This window comes from Pristis pectinata, chromosome 34, assembly GCF_009764475.1.
Source record: "Pristis pectinata isolate sPriPec2 chromosome 34, sPriPec2.1.pri, whole genome shotgun sequence".
Taxonomy (NCBI): Eukaryota; Metazoa; Chordata; class Chondrichthyes; order Rhinopristiformes; family Pristidae; genus Pristis; species Pristis pectinata.
The window spans coordinates 17,240,675-17,259,965 of NC_067438.1; the positions used below are offsets into that span (position 1 = coordinate 17,240,675).

A 19,291-nucleotide genomic window follows, 5' to 3' on the forward strand; every position below is an offset into this window, starting at 1 on the left:
ACCTGTGTATCCTAGAATAATAGCACAAAACAGGCCCTTTGGCCCATCGCATCCATGCTGACCTTCTTCCCCATCTACACTAATGCTACTTTTTCCCAATCTGCCTTGCCTGGCTCTGTCGGTAAACTATCCCAGCTCCAGAGCCCTCCCTCCCTGGAGCAGGAACCCACTGTGCCAGCCCCGGTGACCTTCCCCACCACTGGAAAACCCCTGAGCTCTGGAATCCCCACTTAAGCTCCATCTTTCTCTAAGATGCCCCCTGAAACCTCTGGAGCATATGCCACAGTAGTTCCTTGTGTGATGAGCCACAGTTCAGTTGATAACACACCAATTATCTGCTGATGCTTAGCTGGGGTACTACATGGTGACAAGTTTGAATTGCTGTGGTGGTGACATTTCTCTGTAGTACTTGATCTCAGACAGCCTGGGATCTCCTGTGAGTTTACTGTCAATACCATCGGGCATGGTTCTGCTGTAACATTACCTTTAAGACCTGGATGTTGGGCCTCGTTGGATAGGAGAAAGAGACATCTCTGAATTCCAGGTGACCCTTCAGAGTTTCTGTCACCAGCTTCCCATCAGTGTGAACACTGGGCTTCCGGTCGAGGTAGTCGAAGACTTTCTTCGCTGCACCCACTGAGTGGATCATGTCCGAGTACATGTGAACCAGCGTCTGTTCAAAGTGGGGGAGCAATGCAGGTGTTCAAATGGGAGACTGGAGCAAGGCACTTTGAATCCTCTTCCCCACTGAGAGCACACAAATACATGCACACTCTCACACACGTGTGCATAGACATACAGACACAACACGCAGACACAAACATACACACCTCACATACACACACACACATATGCACACATAAATATGCACACCACACACACAAACACATGCACAAGCAAACACATAATCATAGACACACACATCACACACACACGACAGAAGCCACACCACACATAGATACACATGCCATGCACACAGAAGCACACACAAATAACAGAAGCACACGTGCACAAACACATAATTGTGCACCTGCACACACACCCCACATACACACACACGTGCACAAACACCTCACATGCACACACATACACCTCACACATACACACATGCACACACATACACCCCACACACACTCACACACACACATAGACACAGACACATACACCTCACACAGACACACACACACACATATACATCCCACACACAAACACACACGCACACATACACCAGACAAAGTATTACAGCAAAAGCCAGTAAGCCAAGCACCAGCAAATACAAACCCAAGTGTGGCTGGGAGTGTACGTGATCCAGCTGGGGGAAGTGTGGGGATGGGATTAGCTGGGAATGTGCAGGGGTCGGACAGGACCGTACAAGGATACGACGGGAATGTGAAGGGGTGGGATTGGAATGTCTGGGAGAGGATGCAGTTACATAGACGGGACAATGGGATGTAGAGGGATCAGGGATGGTGCAGGGATGTAATGGGAGGGTGAGGGATGGATTGCAAAGTGCCTGAAGCAGATCGGAATGTGACGAGAGCAGGAGGGAGTGCAGAACCATACGAGGATGGGAAACACCGCAAACACTCAGTGGATCAGGCAGCATCTGTGGAGAGGGAAACACAGTTCATGATTCAGGTCAAAGACCTGACATCAGAACTGACGCACCTTTCTGACAAGGTCATCAACCTGAAACAGTCTCTCTCTCCACAGACGCTGCCTGACAGCTGAGCAGTTCCTGTGTTTTCTGTTTGATTGCTTTTCAATTCATGCAGAATAATGTAACGGGAATACAGAGGGATTTGATGGGAATCTGTATAGAACAATGCAGGAAAACTTTGGAGTGTGCTGTGATTTTGCTCTCTGAGCTTTGTGTGCTGCTCAGGCACATGGAGGGGGAGTGAGGGAGAGAGGGAGGGAGGGGGAGGGGGAGGGGGGGAGGGAGGGGGGAGGGAGGGGGGGAGGGAGGGGGGGAGGGAGGGGGGGAGGGAGGGGGAGGGAGGGGGAGGGAGGGGGAGGGAGAGGGGAGGGGGAGTGAGGGAGAGGGAGAGAGGGAGGGAGAGGGAGTGAGGGAGGGAGGGAGGGAGAGGGAGTGAGGGAGGGAGGGAGGGAGGGGGAGGGAGAGGGGGAGGGAGGGAGGCAGGGGGGAGAGGGGGAGGGAGAGGGAAGGAGGGAGAGATGGAGGGAGGGAGAGAGGGAGGAGAGAGAGGGAGGGAGGAGAGGGAGGGAGAGAGGGAGGAGAGAGAGGGAGGGAGAGAGGGAGGGAGAGAGGGAGGGAGAGAGGGAGGGAGAGAGGGAGGGAGAGAGGGAGGGAGAGAGGGAGGGAGAGGGGAGGGGGAGTGAGGGAGAGGGAGAGAGGGAGGGAGAGGGAGTGAGGGAGGGAGGAAGGGAGGGGGAGGGAGAGGGGGAGGGAGGGAGGGGGAGGGAGGGAGAGGGAGAGGGAGAGAGGGAGAGAGGGAGAGAGGGAGGGAGGGAGGGAGAGAGGGAGAGAGGGAGGGAGGGAGAGAGGGAGGGAGAGAGGGAGGGAGAGAGGGAGGGAGAGAGGGAGGGAGAGAGGGAGGGAGAGAGGGAGGGAGGGGGAGGGAGAGAGGGGGAGAGGGGGAGAGGGAGGGAGAGAGGGAGAGAGGGAGAGAGGGAGGGAGGGAGGGAGGGAGGGAGAGAGGGAGGGAGGGAGGGAGGGAGGGAGAGAGGGAGAGAGGGAGAGAGGGAGAGAGGGAGAGAGGGAGGGAGGGAGAGAGGGAGGGAGGGAGGGAGGGGGAGGGAGAGAGGGGGAGAGGGGGAGAGGGAGGGAGAGAAGGAAGGAGGGAAACCAATCAGCTTTCACTGCCTTGCAGCTCAGATCAAACTACCCCTGCTAAACCTGGGACCGGGATAATTCAGGGTTTAGACCAATACCCAACACACCTGGAGCCAAGAACACAACGTACACAGACTGTGGGACTGCTGGCAGCTCACCGTCCTCACCCCTCAAGCTTAGTCAGAAGACAGGACTGGGAGGGAGAGAGGAGGAGATCATCAGGAGGTAAACTGACCTGTACATAACGTCCAAAATCCATCTGGTAGAGGATGAACGCGATGAGGTTTCCGCTGGTCATCTGACCGGTCCGTACCAGGTACCGTCCACAGTACAGCATGACCACCAGCATTGCAAGTTGTAGGTGCTGTGTAAACATGGGAAAGGAAAGGGATCAGGGAGAGAGCTGCATCAGACACACAACACTGCTGCCAAACACACAGGCATAGGAGGAGCAGAAGTAGGTTATACAACTCATCGAAGCTGCATCACCACTCGATGTTTCAGTCTGATCTGGGCCTCACCTTGACTCTCCAGGCCAAACTCCACGTCTTAAACATCTTCCCATCAGTACTGGAGAAACTCACTGAGAATCCTCAGCCCTCTGCACAGAACCTGAGGGCGAAGGAATGTCCTTATCTTTCTCTGAAATTGATGTTCCCTTATCCCGAGAGTCTACCCCCAGTGTCGAACTTTCACCACCTAATCTGTCAACCCATCCCAGAATTTTGCGCTTCACTGAGATCACCTTTCATTCTTCTAAACTCCAATGTACAGGTCAGCTTACAAACTTCTCACAGGCAACACACACACACACAGAGTCCTGATGAAGGGGCTCAGCCTGAAACGTCGACTGTTCATTTCCCTCCTTGGATGCCGCCTGACCCTCTGAGTTCCTTCACCATTTTGTTCAAAGTAGATGTGCGGGGCAAGTGTTTTTTTACACACAGCGGTGGGTGCCTGGAATGTGCTGCCTGGGGTGGGGGTGGAGGCAGATATGACAGGGGTATTCAAGAAGCTCTTACACAGGCACATAAATGTGAGGGAAATGGAAGATTATGGCTATCGTGCAGGTTGAAGGGATTAGTTTAATTGGGCAATTGATTTAATTGGTTCAGCACAACATTGTGGGCCAAAGGGCCTGGTCCGGTGCTGTTATGTCCTATAAGAGATCGAGATACAACCTCCATAAAGCTATCAGAGATGCGAAGCAACAATACCATTCCAAAATAGAGTCCTAGACCAGCCGTCAGTTGAGGCTTACATATTGTAACAGGCTACAAAACAGGCAGCATCGATGACAACTGCACACCCCTTCCCGATGAGTTTAATGCATTCTATGCATGTTTTGAACTGAAGGGGATTGACATGTCACCACCTACCCTGACAGCCTCCAATGCACCTGAACCCATAATCACCATTGCAGACGTAAGATCAGTCTTCCAGAGAGTGAACCCGTGGAAAGCACCCGGCCCGGATGGGGTTCCTGGCCGTGTCCTTCGATCCTGTACAGATCAGCTGGCGGGGGTATTTGCAGACATTTTTAACCTCTCCCTGCTTTAATCTGAGGTTCCCACCTGATTAAAGGAGACCACTATCATCCCGGTACGTAAGGAAAACAAGGTAACGTGCCTTAATAACTACCGCCCAGTGGCTCTGACATCCACCATCATGAAGTGCTTCGAGAGGCTGGTCATGGCACCCATCAACTCCGGCCTCCCAGACAATCTCAACCCACCGCAATTCACCTACTGCTGAAACAGGTCTACAGCAGATGCCATCTCCCTGGCCCTACGCTCATCTTTGGAGCATCTGGACAGTAAAGACACCAAGTCATCACCAACCTCCGAGACCTGGAACTCAACACCTCCCTCTGCAACTGGATCCTTGACTTCCTGACCAACAGACCGCAATCAGTGAGGATAGGCAGCAATACCTCCTGCACGATTAAGTACCAAGCAGTCAAGTGATACTTGCTCTGCAATAACCTACTCACCAATGTCCAGCTTTAGTTTTGCCAGGCCTCATCATATGCTCAGTCCAAACACAGACCAAAAAGGTGAATTCTGGAACTGAGGTGAGAGTGGACATCATGGCAGCTTTTGATAGAGTGACATCAAGGTGCCCTGGAAAAATGAAATCAATGGGCATCCAAGGGCAAAACACTCCCAAGGGTGGAGTCAGCCCTTGCACCAAGGTTGTGGTTGTTATAGATTACTCATCCCAGTCCCAGGACATCACTGCAGGAGTCCCTCAGGGCAGCGTCTTGGGCCCAGTCATCTTCAGCTGCTTCATCAACAACCTTCCTTCCATCACAAGGTCAGAGGTGGGCAAGTTCACTGAACATTGCACAATGTTCAATTCTATTTGTAACTCTCCAGCAAATGAAGCAGTCCATGCCTGTCCTGCATGCAGCATGTCCTGGATAATCAGGCATGGACTGGTAGGTGGCAAGTAAGATTTCATGTGCTATAATCTCATTCCCCAATCTCCTGTTCAGGACTTTATTTAAAGCCTTCTGTAGATCTAAATAACTCACAAGAACTCCAAAAGATTAATCACACGTGACTGCCCCTTCATTAATCCGTGTTGACCATACTTTGTTCTTTTCTAGGTCTCTTGACATCAGATCCTTCCTTATATTCGCTATATTTTCCCATCTACTGATGTCAGGCAAACTATGTTGGTAACTCCGGTTTCCTCCCACATTCCAAAGACATACGGGTTAGAAAGTTGTGGGCATGCTATGCTGGTGCTGGAAGCGTGGCCACACTTGCGGGCTGCCCCCAGTACACTCGACACGAAAGATGCATTTCACTGTGTGTTTTGATGTACGTGTGACTAATAAAGAAATCTCATCTTATCCCTGTTTTCACTCTCCCTCCTTAAAGAATGGGGCACCTCTCCAATGTACACGAACAGGCCTAGAATCTGAACAAGTTTGTAAGATGACAACTGTCACCCACCTCTTTCAAAACTCTGGGATGTAGATCATTGGATCATAGAACCATAGAACAGTACAGCACAATACAGGCCCCTCAGCCCACAATGTTGTGCCGACCTTTAAACCTCACCCAAGACTAACTAACCCCTTCCCCCCACATATCCCTCTATTTTAAATTCCTCCATATGCTCATCTAACAATCTCTTGAATTTGACCAATGTATCAGCCTCCACCACCACCCCAGGCAGTGCATTCCATGCCCCAACCACTCTCTGGGTGAAAAACCTCCCTCTGATATCTCCCTTGAACTTCCCACCCATCACCTTAAAGCCATGTCCTCTTGTTTTGAGTATTGGTGCCCTGGGAAAGAGGCGCTGGCTGTCCACTCTTATCTATTCCTCTCAATATCTTGTACACCTCTATCATGTCTCCCCTCATCCTCCTTCTCTCCAATGAGTAAAGCCCTAGCTCCCTTAGTCTCTCCTCATAATCCATACTCTCCAATCCAGGCAGCATCCTGGTAAATCTCCTCTGCACCCTTTCCAACGCCTCCACATCCTTCCTATAATGAAGCGACCAGAACTGGACACAGTACTCCAAGTGTGGTCTAACCAGAGTATTGTAAAGCTGCGTCATTACTTCGCGGCCCTTGAACTCGATCCCCCAACTTATGAAAGCTAATATCTCATAAGCTTTCTTAACTACCCTATCCACCTAACCTCTGCTCCTCCACACTACCCAGGATCCTGCCATTAACTTTGTGCTCCGCCTTGGAGTTTGTCCTTCCAAAGTATACCACCTCACACTTCTCCGGATTGAACTCCATCTGCCACTTGTCAGCCCAGCTCTGCATCCTATCGATGTCCCTCTGTAATCTTTGACAGTCCTCCACACTATCCACAACACCTCTGACCTTTGTGACGTCTGCAAACTTGCTAACCCACCCTTCCACCCCCTCATCCAAGTCATTAATAAAAATCACGAAAAGCAGAGGTCCCAGAACTGATCCTTGTGGGACACCACTAGTCACAGCCCTCCAATCTGAATGCACTCCCTCCACCACAACCCTCTGCTTTCTACTGGCAAACCAATCCTGAATCCACACAACCAAGCTTCACTGGATCCCTTGGCCTCTGACCTTCTGAAGAAGCCTACCTTGTGGAAGCTCGTCAAACGCCTTACTAAAATCCATGTAGACCACATCTACTGCACTACCCTCATCTGCCTAGTCACCTCAAAGAACACTATCTGGCTTGATGGACATGATCTGCCCTTCACAAAGCCATGCTGGCTGTCCCTGATCAGATCATGATTCTCTAAATGCCCATAGATCCTATCTCTAAGAATCTTTTCCAACAGCTTACCCACCACAGACGTAAGGCTCACTGGTCTGTAATTCCCTGGACTATCCCTACTACCTCTTTTGAAGAAGGGGACAACATTCGCCACCCTCCAATCCTCTGGTACCATCCCCGTGGACAAATGAGGACTCAAAGATGCTAGCCAACTGTTCAGCAACCTCCTCCCTCACCTCGCGGAGCGGCCTGGGGAATATTCCATCAGGCCCCGGGAACTTATCTGTCCTAATATTTTCTAACAGCTCCAACACATCCTCTCTCTTGATATCTACATGCTCTAGAACATTACCCTCATCTATACTGTTCTCAGCGTCATCAAGACCCCTCTCCTTGGTGAATACTGAAGAGAAGTATTCATTGAGAACCTCACCCACTTCCACAGCTTCCAGGCACATCCTCCCACCTTTGTCTTTAATCGGACCCACCTTTACTCTCGTCATCCTTCTGCTCTTCACGTACAAGAAAAAAGCCTCGGGATTCTCCTTAACCCTACTCGTCAAAGCCTTTTCATGTCCCCTTCTCGCTCTCCTCAGCCCCTTCTTCAGTTCCCTCCTTGTTACTCTATATTCCTAACGAGCTCTGTCCGATCCTTGCTGCTTACACCTTATGTATGCTGCCTTCTTCTTCCTAACAAGTCGTTCCACCTCTCTCGTCACCCACGGTTACTTCACCCTGCCATTCCTTCTCTGCCTCACCGGGACAAATTTATCCCTAACATCCTGCAAAAGATCCCTGAACATCGACCACATCTCCATAGTACATTTCCCTTCAAAAATGTCACCCCAATTTACACTCCCAAGTTCTCACCTTATAGCCTCATAATTCACCTTCCCCCAGTTAAATATCTTCCCGTCCTCTTTGCTCCTACCCCTGTCCATGACAGTTCTAAAGGTTACGGAGCGGTGATCACTGTCCCCCAAATGCTCACCCACCGAGAGATCTGTCACCTGTCCCGGTTCATTACCTAAAACTAGATCTCATATGGCGTTCCCTCTGGTCGGCCTGTCAACATACTGTGTCAGGAATCCGTCCTGAACACACTTTACAAACTCTGCCCCGTCTAAACCTTTGGTACTAAGCAGGTGCCAATCAATATTTGGGAAGTTGAAGTCTCCCATGATAACAACCCTGTTATTCTTGCACCTTTCCAAAATCTGCCTCCCAATCTGCTCCTCAGTATCCCTGCTGCTACTGGGCAGCCTATAGAATACTCCCAGGAGAGTAACTGCTCCTTTCTTGTTCCTAACTTCCACCCATACTGACTCTAGAGAGGATCCTTCTACATTATCCACCCTTTCTGCAGCTGTAACCATGTCCTTGACCAGTATCGCCACCCCTACCTATCCCTTCTAAAACACTGAAATCCGTGAATATTCAATATCCATTCCTGCCCTGGTGACAGCCACATCTCTGCAAGAGCCACAATATCATAGTCCCATGTACTTATCCAAGCTCTCAGTTCATCTCCCTTATTCCTGATGTTTCTTGCATTCAAGTAAATGTACTTTAGCCCATCTACCTTACCACTTTTATCACCTGTACTCTGCTTCTCCTTCCTCAAAGCCTCTCTACCTGTTTGATCTGACTTTTCCCCATCCCCTTCTTCCTCTGACCTACTCCTCCGGTTCCCTTCCCCCTCACAATCTAGTTTAAACCCTCCTGAACCACCCTAGCAAACCTGGCTGCAAGGATATTGGCCCCCCTCAGGTTCGGGTGTAACCCGTCCTCTCTGTACAGGTCCCACCTTCCCCAGAAGAGATCCCAGTGATCCAAGAATCTAAAACCTTCCCTCCTGCAGCAACTCCTCAGCCACGCATTTATCTGCCACCTCCTCCTATTCCTACCTTCACTATCGCGTGGCACTGGCAGCAATCCCGAGATCGCTACCCTTGAGGTCCTGTTCTTCAGCCTTCTGCCTAGCTTGCTAAACTTGCTCTGCAGGACCTCATCCCTCTTCCTACCTATGTCGTTGGTACCAACATGTACCACGACTTCTGGCTGCTTTCCCTCCCGCTCAAGAATGCTGTGGACCCGATCAGAGACATCCTGGACCCTGGCACCTGGGAGGCAACATACCATCCGGGATTCTCGCTCACGTCCACAGAATCGCCTGTCTGACCCCCTAACTATAGAGTCCCCTATCACTACCGCCCTCGTCTCTCTTTCCCTACCCTTCTGAGACACAGGGCAGACTCTGTGCTAGAGGCACTGCCACTGTTGCTTCCCCCAGGTAGGCTGTCTCCCCCAACAGTAGTCAAGCAGTACTCAAGCTCTCTCTGTCAACGTACTGCTATGCCTCTCAGTCTGTCTCAGTGTTCAGTGCGACTCTCTGTCCCAGTTTACAGGGGTAGTGAGGTGTCACTGGCTCTGTCCCATTGCAGGGTCAGTGCTGTGTTCCCCTCTGTGTCACTGTACCGCTGGTTACTGCAATGGTGTCAATCTGCCTGATTACAGAAGTCACGTCGAATGTTTCACGCCATCTGTGGGGTGGGACGCTGCCCCTCGCTCTCAATTCTAGTGTGCGATGTTAGTATTGTTTCCCACCCTCCCAGTCTCTGTATAAGATAGTCCGTGTTGTTATTGGTCCAACGTGGACCACAATGATTCAATCATCTCATCCATCTCCCTCTCCAATGTTCTTACAAACCAGCAGGAACTGTCGCTTAGAGTGGGGCTACATGGCCATGGCATCATGTGAAACCAGTAATCAGTGATGCTGTATGACCCATGGTTTTGTAACTACACTCAGACTTATACAGTTAGCAAAAGCGGCAAGCCTGAGGAGTGGGAGTGTTTACACTTCAAAGGCCAAACAAGAAATTGATTGAAAAGGGAAGGTCGAATACAAGTGTAGACTAGCAGGAAGGTCCCAGAGGGAGGTGGAAAGGCGGGGGAAATGTGGGAACTACAAGGGAATTTATAGTGGGGAATAAGGAAAGGACAGAGGATTAAAAATTACTCTCTTCATAGAGGACACAAGATATCTCCCAGAAATACTAACCAGGGTCCAGTACAAACGAGGGAATAAAAATAAAAGTCTGCTGGAGAATTAAAGAGCCTGAAAATTGATAAATCCCAAGGATCCCCAGGCTGCTTCGTGAGGTGAGGGAAGAGATTGCTGAACCATTGGTTAGGATCTTTGAGTCCTTGTTGTCCACGGGAACAGTACCGGAGGATTGGAGGGTGGTGAATGTTGCCCCCTTATTCAAAAGAGGTAATAGGGATAGTCCAGGGAATCTGGGGGCTCACATCCACAGATTCCTGAAAGTTGCCTCGCAGGTGGATAGGGTAGTTAAGAAAGCTTATGGGACGTTAGCTTTCATAAATTGTGGGATTGAGTTTAAGTGCTGCGAGGTAATGATGCAGCTTTACAAAACTCTGGTTAGACCACATTTGGAGTACTGTGTCCAGTTCTGGTCGCCTCATTATAGGAAGGATGTGGAGGCGTTGGAAAGGATGCAGAGGAGATTTACCAGGATGCTGCCTGGTTTAGAGAGTATGGATTATGAGGAGAGAATAAGGGAGCTCAGGCTTTACTCTTTGTGGAGAGAAGGAGGATGAGGGGAGACATGATAGAGGTGTACAAAATATTAAGAGGAATAGACAGAGTGGACAGCCAGCGCCTCTTTCCCAGGGCACCAATGCTCAGTACAAGAGGGCATGGCTTTAAAATAATGGGTGGGAGGTTCAAGGAGGATATCAGAGGAAGGTTTTTTTTACCCAGAGAGTGGTTGGGGCATGGAATGCGCAGCCTGGGGTGGTGGTGGAGGCAGGTACATTGGTCAAATTCAAGAGATTGTTAGATAAGCATATGGAGGAATTGAAGATAGAGGGATATGTGGGAGGAAGGGGTTAGATAGTCTTAGGCAAGGTTTAAAGGTCAGCACAACATTGTGGGCCGAAGGGCCTGTATTGTGCTGTACTGTTCTATGGTTCTATGATTTGAGCGCTCACTGATACACCACTGGTGCTGTACACAGGTGAGAGATACAGTACAAGCCCTGGACAGAGACTGAGTGAACAACACAGCAGTGTTCAGTAAACAGGACAAAGTGAGAACAGTACAGCACAGTACAGGCCCTTCGGCCCACCATGTCTGTGCTGACCATGATGCCAATCCAAACTAATCCCACCTGCCTGGTCCATATTCCCCTCTTCCCTGCCTGTTCATGTATCTGTCTAAATGCCTCTGAAACATTGCTGTTGTGTCTGCTTCCACCATCTCCCCTGGCAGCATGTTCCAGGAACCTATTGGTCTCTCCTCTCCTTATAGCAGATACCCTCTAATCCAGACAGCATCCTGGTGAACCTCCTCTGCACCATCTCCAAAGCCTCCACCTCCTTCCTGTAATGTGGTGACCAGAACTGCACACAATGCTCCAGAAGTGGCCTAACCAAAGTTATATACAGCTGCAACATGACTTCCTGACTCTTGAACCTATGCCCCAACCTATGAAGGCAAGTATACAGTACGCCCTCCTTACCACCCTATTTACTTGTGCAGCCACTTTCAGAGAGTTATGGATTTGGACCCCAAGATCCCTCTGTTCATCAACATCATCTGTTAAGGGTCCTGCACATGTGACTAATAAAGGAATCTTATAATTAACTGTGTACTGTCCTTTCACATTTGATCTCCCAAAGTGCAACATCTCACAATATATCCCGCTGTCTGCACTGTTCACAACACCAAACTTTGTATCGTCTGCAAACTTACTGACCCACTGTAGTGTAAAAGCTCATGCCTGTCGTGTGACCGTGACAACACTGACCCCTCTGGCTGGGATGACACCATTGAGCACATAGGCGAAAGCGACACCACTGTCAATCAAGGTTTGGCTCCAGCCCACCCATCAAGTGCACACCTCTTTCCAACTTGGAGGAATGGACTTGACGACATAATATTGCTCTGTTTCTACTGACAAATTTTAGCCCAGTTTTTCTTTTCTCTTTTTTTTTGTTGTTTGTTTTTCTTTTGAAAAGTTTTTTTTGTTTAGTTTATATTGTTTATAATTTTTTTTATTGATTTGGGTTTTTTTAAATTTATATAATAAATCTTTTTCTTTCTTTTATATTATATTCATTTACTAAGAGATCGCTGGATCTACAGAATTTATTTTATATTTTATTCTTCTTTATGATTATATATGCTATGATTGTTATCCTGATCTCTTTGTATTACATGTATAAATATTGATGCTATATATCAATCTGTATTAATTTGAAAACTAATAAAAAGATTGAAAAAGAAAAGAAAGTGCACACCTAATTTTTGGCCTGTGTGAGCACCTTTGTTCCTGGCACACTTGACCATTGGCCCTTTTGAATTACCTGGGCGGGCTCCACCCAGCTCTCCAGCAGTATAAAAGGTGCCCCATGTGCTTGGTTCTTTCTCATTTTGTCTGCTCTGAGGGAGGTTGAGGTAAGCTGTGCACTGCAAGGGTAATTAGTTAAGGATCCCTGGGGCTTAGGAGCTGACGCTTGCACTGAGTCAAGGAGGAGGGCAGGTGTCGTATTGTTTCTTCCTTGATTTGTCTGTACCCAGTTTGTTGTGTGTGTGTGTATGCGCATCTCACCCCGTTGCGATTTCCCCCACGTTTCACGATCACCCACGTGTGTGTGATGTGCATCTGTTCCCGTTCATTCTGTTCCCTCGTTTGTCTTTGTTAATAAACCATTTTCAAATTGCAAAGACTGTGTCCCGAGTCCTTGCCCTTTAAGACCTCAAAGAACCTTCTCTCACAACACCCACCCATCCACATTCTCATCATAGTCACTTTTATATACTGTACACCACAAACAGCAGGGGTCCCAGTACGGATCCCTGTGGAACACCACTGGTCACAGCCCTCCAGCCAGAATAAGTCCCATTGACCACTCTCCTCTGTCTTCTGTGAACAAATGAGTTCTGAATCGAAACAGCCAAGTCACCATGGATCCCATGTATCTTAATCTTCTGAGTGAGCCTCCCATGAGCGACCTTGTCAAACACCTTACTACAATCCATGTAGACCAGCTCTACCTTCATCAATCACCTTCGTCACCTCCTTGAAAACCCAATCAGATTAGTCAGACATGACCTGCCCCACATAGGCCCATTGTGATTCCCTAATTAGGCCATGGTCTTCCAAATGCTCATAATTCCCATCCTTAATAATCCTCTCCAGTAACTTCCCTACCACTGACGTGAGACTCACCGGGCCACAGTTTCCAGGATTATCCCTGTTTCCCTTCTTGAACGATGGAACAACATTAGCTACTCACCAGACCTCTGGAACTTTGCCTGTGGCTACAGAGGACACAAAGATATTGGTCTAGACCCCAGTAATCTCATCTCCTGCCTCCCTCAATAACCTGGGGTACATCCCATCAGGCTCCCATTATCCCAGAGTTAAAATGTCTAATACCAGAGGGCATACACTTAAGGTGAGAGGGGGTTATTTCAAAGGAAATGTGCCGGGTAAGTTTTTTTTACACAGAGCGCGGTGGGTGCCTGGAATGCACTGGAGGCAAATATGATAGAGGTGTTTAAGAGGCATTTAGAAAGGCACATCTAGAATGGAGAATGAAGGGATTATGGACATTGAGTAGGGAGAAGCGATTAGTTGAATTTGGTGCCATTAGATTAATTAGTTCGGCTCAGCATCATTGGCCAAAGAGCCTTTTCTTGTGCTGTACTGTTCTATGTTCTAATTACCCTGCACACAGTTTATAGCACACTGTGCCAGATCATCTGGGGCACTGCCTGTGAAGATGTGAAGTTATCAAGAGGTGGGTCAACACAGTGCAGGTAGGGGCTGACTTTGAGCTGGGAGTAGCTCCCAGTGTGCTGGGGTAACCATGGGGGGAGACAGGGTGGGAGAAGTGGGGGGTGGTGGGGGGGGAGAAAGGGACAGAGAATGGGAGGATGGAAAAGAGACAGAAAGAAAGAGAAAGTGAGGAACTGATCTGTCCGCCTACCCTGTGACACAGCAGATACACAGCTCTGACACGGTCGCGTTTGTTTTTCAGTTGGTATGTTTCCTGCAGCTTCTTCTCGAACAGTTCTGACTCCAGGTCCTCGGTCCCGAAGCTCCTGACTGTTCTGATGGAGGAGACGATCTCCCCAGCCAGTTGGTTCGACCTGGCGATAGAATCCTGAACCTCCAGCACCAGTTTCTGTTCAAAACAAAACAATCTTCAGTCACAGTAAAGTTCCACGGAGGAAACTGCTTACAACGGCAGTGTCACTGACAAATGAGTTTTGATATAGACACGAGCAAGGTGCTTATAGTTGGGTAGGACGAAAATCCATGCCATGTACCGATTGAAAGATGTGTCTCAAAGGAGTAAAGGAACAGAGATCTGAGGGTACAGATAGACAAGGTCAGTTAAGGTAATGATGCAGGTAATTGAAGTCATAAAGGAAATCAAATGTTGGGGTTCATTTGTCGAACAGTTGGACAGAACTGAAGGGAAGGGAAGGCACGTTAAACTTGGTTACACCACACTTGGGGGTGCTGGAGAATAAACTGATAAACCAGGCATTTCAATTCAAGTACTGGAGCCTGAAATAGAAACTGAAATTCTGGAAATTCTCAGCAGGTCTGGCAGCGTCTTGAAATCCTGTCTCATTAACTTGATTAAGTTTTTTGAGGAGGTAACTAAGTACATCGAGGAGGGCAGTGTGGTAGGCGTTGTCTGCATGGACTTCAGGAAGGTCCCGCACTGTAGGCTGGTTCAAAAGGTTGGAGCCCATGGGACCCAAGGAAAGCTGGCAAAGTGGATCTAAACTTGGGTTGGAGGCAGAGGATGCTGGTGGAGGGATGTCTGTGACCAGTGGTGTACCACAGGGATTGGTGCTGGGACCACCTGTGTTTGTGATCGATACTAACAACTCGGATGTGAATGTTGGAGGGGTGATTAGTAAGTCTGCAGATGACATGAAAATTTGGTGGTGCTGTGGATAGGAAGAGGGATCGTCTTCAGCTTCGGCGGGAGTTGGGTGGAGCATTGGTGGATGGAACTTAATCCTGACAAGTGTGAGGTGACGCATGTTGGGGGATCGAACATGGGTAGCACAGGCACAGTTAGTGGGGTGGGCTCTAGGAAGTGTTGATGAACGGAGGGACCTTGGGTACAAGTTTCAGTTTATAGTGGCAGCACAGGTGGAGAGAGTGGTGAAGAGGGTATGTACGATGTTATTCTTCATTGGCTGTGCCGTAGAATATAAGAGCTGGGATATCATGTTACAACTTTATAACACGTTGGTTAGACCTCACGTGGAGCACTGTGTGCAGTTCTGGTCACCACACTGCAGGAAGGATGTGGTTCTGCTGGAGGGAGTGCAGAGGACGTTCACCAGGATGTTGCCCAGGATGGAGGACTTTGGTTATGGGGAGAGACTGGACAGGCTGGGCTTGTTTTCCCTGGAGTGAAGGAGGCTGAGGGCTGACCCGCTGGAGATGTACAAAATTAAGAGAGGGATAGATAGGGCAGAGAGTTAGAATCTTTTTCTAAGGGGTCTTAGGTCTAAGGGGAGAGGGAGGAGGTTTAGAGGGGATCTGAAGGGGAAGTGTTTTCCCCACAGACAGTGGCTGGAATCTGTAATGTTCTGCCCGAGCAGACGGTGGAGGCAGGAGCATCTAGACAAGTACTTGAATTGCCAAGGAAAAGGAGGATGTGGACCGGATGCAGGTAACTGGGACTAGAATAGATAAATGCAATGGTCAGAATGGACACTATGGACCGAATGGCCATTTTCTGTGCTGTATGACTCTGGGAGGGATAAAGTCAGTGCCTCAGGTCATTGACCTTTCACCAGAACTCAGATTTCCAGCATCCAGTTCCCAAGCACTCCTGTGATGTGTGGTACTGGTGGCCGTGTACTTACCATGTGATGCTGATTGTACAACTTCTGAATCACTATTGTGAGGGGAGATTCGATAAACATCAGGAGGGTGAGCTTCCAGGAGAGGGTGAGCATGAAGACAAGGATTCCAATGGTATGCACCAAACTGCGCAGGAAGATGTTTACATTGGCTGCAATGGAGCGACTCATAAGGGCCGTGTCGGTGGAGAGGCGGGATGTGATGTCGCCTGCCAATAAAACATACCGGTTTTAACCAACAGCAACGTTAATGTAATAGCAATACAGGAGCGTTCAATGCTCACAATACATTACATATCATAGCAATGTACAGCAACAAAATTATTTTCCTGAACTGCGTTAAACACAGCACAACGTTGTAAGTTCTTCAGGGTTATTGCAGTCAGCCATTGGGCCAGCTGAGGGGATACAAGGGAAGTTGACCAGAAACATGGTCAAAGGGGAAGGTTCTAAGGAGGTGCTAAGGGAGGAAGGAGGTGTAGTTATTGGGGGAGGGTGGAATTCCAGTCACTAAAGCAGAAAACAAGGAAGCAGATTTTAATTTCTTAAAGGATGCTTCAACGAGAGCCAGTGTAGATCAGTGAATACAGGGTCATAGAACAATACAGCACAATACAGGCCCTTCAGCCCACAATGTTGTGCCGACTCTTAAACCTCGCCTAAGACTATCTAACCCCTTCCTCCCACATATCCCCCTATTTTAAATTCCTCCATTTGCTTATCTAACAATCTCTTGAACTTGACCAATGTATCTGCCTCCACCCCAGGCAGCACATTCCATGCCCCAACCACTCTCTGGGTGAAAAACCTCACTCTGATATCTCCCTTGAACTTCCCACCCATTACCTTAAAGCCATGCCCTCTTGTATTGAGTATTGGTGCCCTGGGAAAGAGGCACTGGCTGTCCACTCTATCTATTCCTCTTAATATTTTGTATACCTCTATCATGTTTCCCCTCATCCTCCTCCTCTCCAATGAGTAAAGCCCTAGCTCCTTTAGTCCCTCCTCATAATCCATACTCTCCAATCCAAGCAGCATCCTGGTAAATCTCCTCTGCACCCTTTCCAAAGCCTCCACATCCTTCCTATAACGAGGCGACCAGAACTGGATACAGTACTCCAAGTGTGGTCTAACCAGAGTTTTGTAGAGCTGCATCATTACCTCATGGCTCTTAAACTCGATCCCACGACTTATGAAAGCTGATATCCCATAAGCTTTCTTAACTACCCTATCCACCTGTGAGGCAACTTTCAGTGACCTGTGGATATGAAACCCCAGATCCCTCTGCTCCTCCACACTGCCCAGAATCCTGCCATTAACCTTGTACTCCGACTTGGAGTTTGTCCTTCCAAAGTGTACCACCTCACACTTCTCCGGATTGAACTCCATCTGCCACTTGTCAGCCCAGCTCTGCATCCTATCAATATCCCTCTGTAAGCTTTGACAGCCCTCCACACTATCCACAACCCCACTGACCTTTGTGTCGTCTGCAAACTTGCTAACCCAGCCTTCCACCCCCTCATCCAAGTCATTAATAAATAACACAAAAAGTAGAGGTCCCAGAACCGATCCCTGTGGGACACCACTAGTCACAGCCCTCCAATCTGAGGGCACTCCCTCCACCACAACCCTCTGCTTTCTACAGGCAAGCCAATTCTGAATCCACACGGCCAAGCCTCCCTGGATCCCTTGCCCTCTGACCTTCTGAAGAAGTCTACCATGTGGAACTTTGTCAAGCGCCTTACTAAAATCCATGTAGACCACATCTACTGCACTACCCTCATCAATCTTCCTGGTCACCTCCTCAAAGAACCCTATCAGGCTTGTGAGGCAAGATCTTCCCTTCACAAAGCCATGCTGGCTGTCCCTAATCAGTCCATAATTCTCTAAGTGCTCAGAGATCCTATCTCTTAAAATCCTTTCTAACAGCTTGCGCATCACAGACGTAAGGCTCACTGGTTTGTAATTCCCTGGACTATCCCTACTACCTTTTTTGAATAAAGGGACAACATTTGCCACCCTCCAATCCCCCGGTACCATCCCTGTGGACAACGAGGACTCAAAGATCCTAACCAACGGTTCAGCAATCTCCTCCCTCGCCTCGAGAAGCAGCCTAGGGAATATTCCGTCAGGCCCCAGGGACTTATCTGTCCTAATATTTTCTAACAGCTCCAACACATCCTCTCTCGATATCTATATATTCTAGAACATTACCCTTACCAACACTGTCCTCAGCGTCATCAGGACACCTCTCCTTAGTGAATACTGAAGAGAAGTATTCATTGAGAACCTCACCCACTTCCACAGCTTCCAAGCACATCTTCTCACCTTTGTCTCTAATCGGACCTACCTTTACTCTCGTCATCCTTCTGCTCTTCACATAAGTTAAAAAAGCCTTGGGATTCTCCTTAACCCTACTCGCCAAAGCCTTTTCATGTCCCCTTCTTGCTCTCCTCAGCCCCTTCTTGTTCCTTCCTTGCTACCCTGTATTCCTCATGAGCCCTGTCTGATCCTTGCTGCTTTCACCTTATGTATGCTGCCCTCCTTTTCCTAACTAATGGGTAAAGACTCCGTGGAATTTGGATTGCAAGAACTGAACAAGAACTGCATGGAATAAACAGGTCCAGATTCAAAAAAAGTGTTGTAAGGGAGGGTTTTAGTCTCAGATTATGGAGCAAGAGTCCGAAGAGATCACTAATCAAAGAGAAGTAGAAAACACCATTAAAATGAGTTAAACTAACTGCTTAGCGATCCTAATAAGATAGGGGCCCAGAAGCAATCCCATACTGAGAGAGACCAGACAAAGTGGGGATTACTGAGACACAGCTACAACTCAGGACTGGGAGTTAAAGAAAGTTTGGTATATTGTAACTCACCTGTCAAAAGACAGAGAAAGAGTAGGTACTTATTGGGGAAACCAGAATGACTGTGGGGGAAAGGGGCACAGCTGTGTGGAAAAGACAAAGAATCCAGAAAAGTGCTAAAAGCTGACGAGGGATCCGGTGTGGACTACTGACTGTCTCACCAGGGGGGAAACATGCAGACAAATGAGAGAAGTGAGGAAAAACGCAGAATAATTACGTGGCTTTTGTTCAACCATTCCAGTATCAGGAGGGATGGGGGATGGGTTGATGGGGAACGGGGGGGGGGGGGGGGGGGGTGAGGAGGTGGAATTCTACAATGTGTGCAGGATTCCCTTCCAACCCATTGCACAAAAAGCCCAACCAGGAAGGATTTGCTACTGAATCCAGAAATGGGGAATGAACCAGACAGATCAGTGAATGGAAGGGAGAATGCAGGTACTGGTGAGCATAATGTAATGTTAA

General features: G+C 48.6%; 2 protein-coding genes across 2 annotated transcripts in view; both read right to left on the reverse strand.

Moving 5' to 3' along the window:
- The window catches only part of LOC127585911 (class I histocompatibility antigen, F10 alpha chain-like), a 603,397-nt gene that overhangs the window by 61,960 nt on the left and 522,146 nt on the right, over positions 1 to 19,291 (reverse strand). The window lies entirely within an intron of this gene.
- LOC127585897 (antigen peptide transporter 2-like) overlaps positions 1 to 19,291 on the reverse strand; it is a 38,220-nt gene that overhangs the window by 7,063 nt on the left and 11,866 nt on the right. Inside the window, exons 4-7 of the mRNA XM_052043624.1 lie at positions 15,969 to 16,174; positions 14,057 to 14,254; positions 3,033 to 3,161; positions 485 to 673 (exon numbers count right to left, since the gene is read on the reverse strand). Of these exons, the coding sequence (XP_051899584.1) occupies positions 485 to 673; positions 3,033 to 3,161; positions 14,057 to 14,254; positions 15,969 to 16,174 (722 nt within the window). The remainder of the gene's footprint in view (positions 1 to 484; positions 674 to 3,032; positions 3,162 to 14,056; positions 14,255 to 15,968; positions 16,175 to 19,291) is intronic.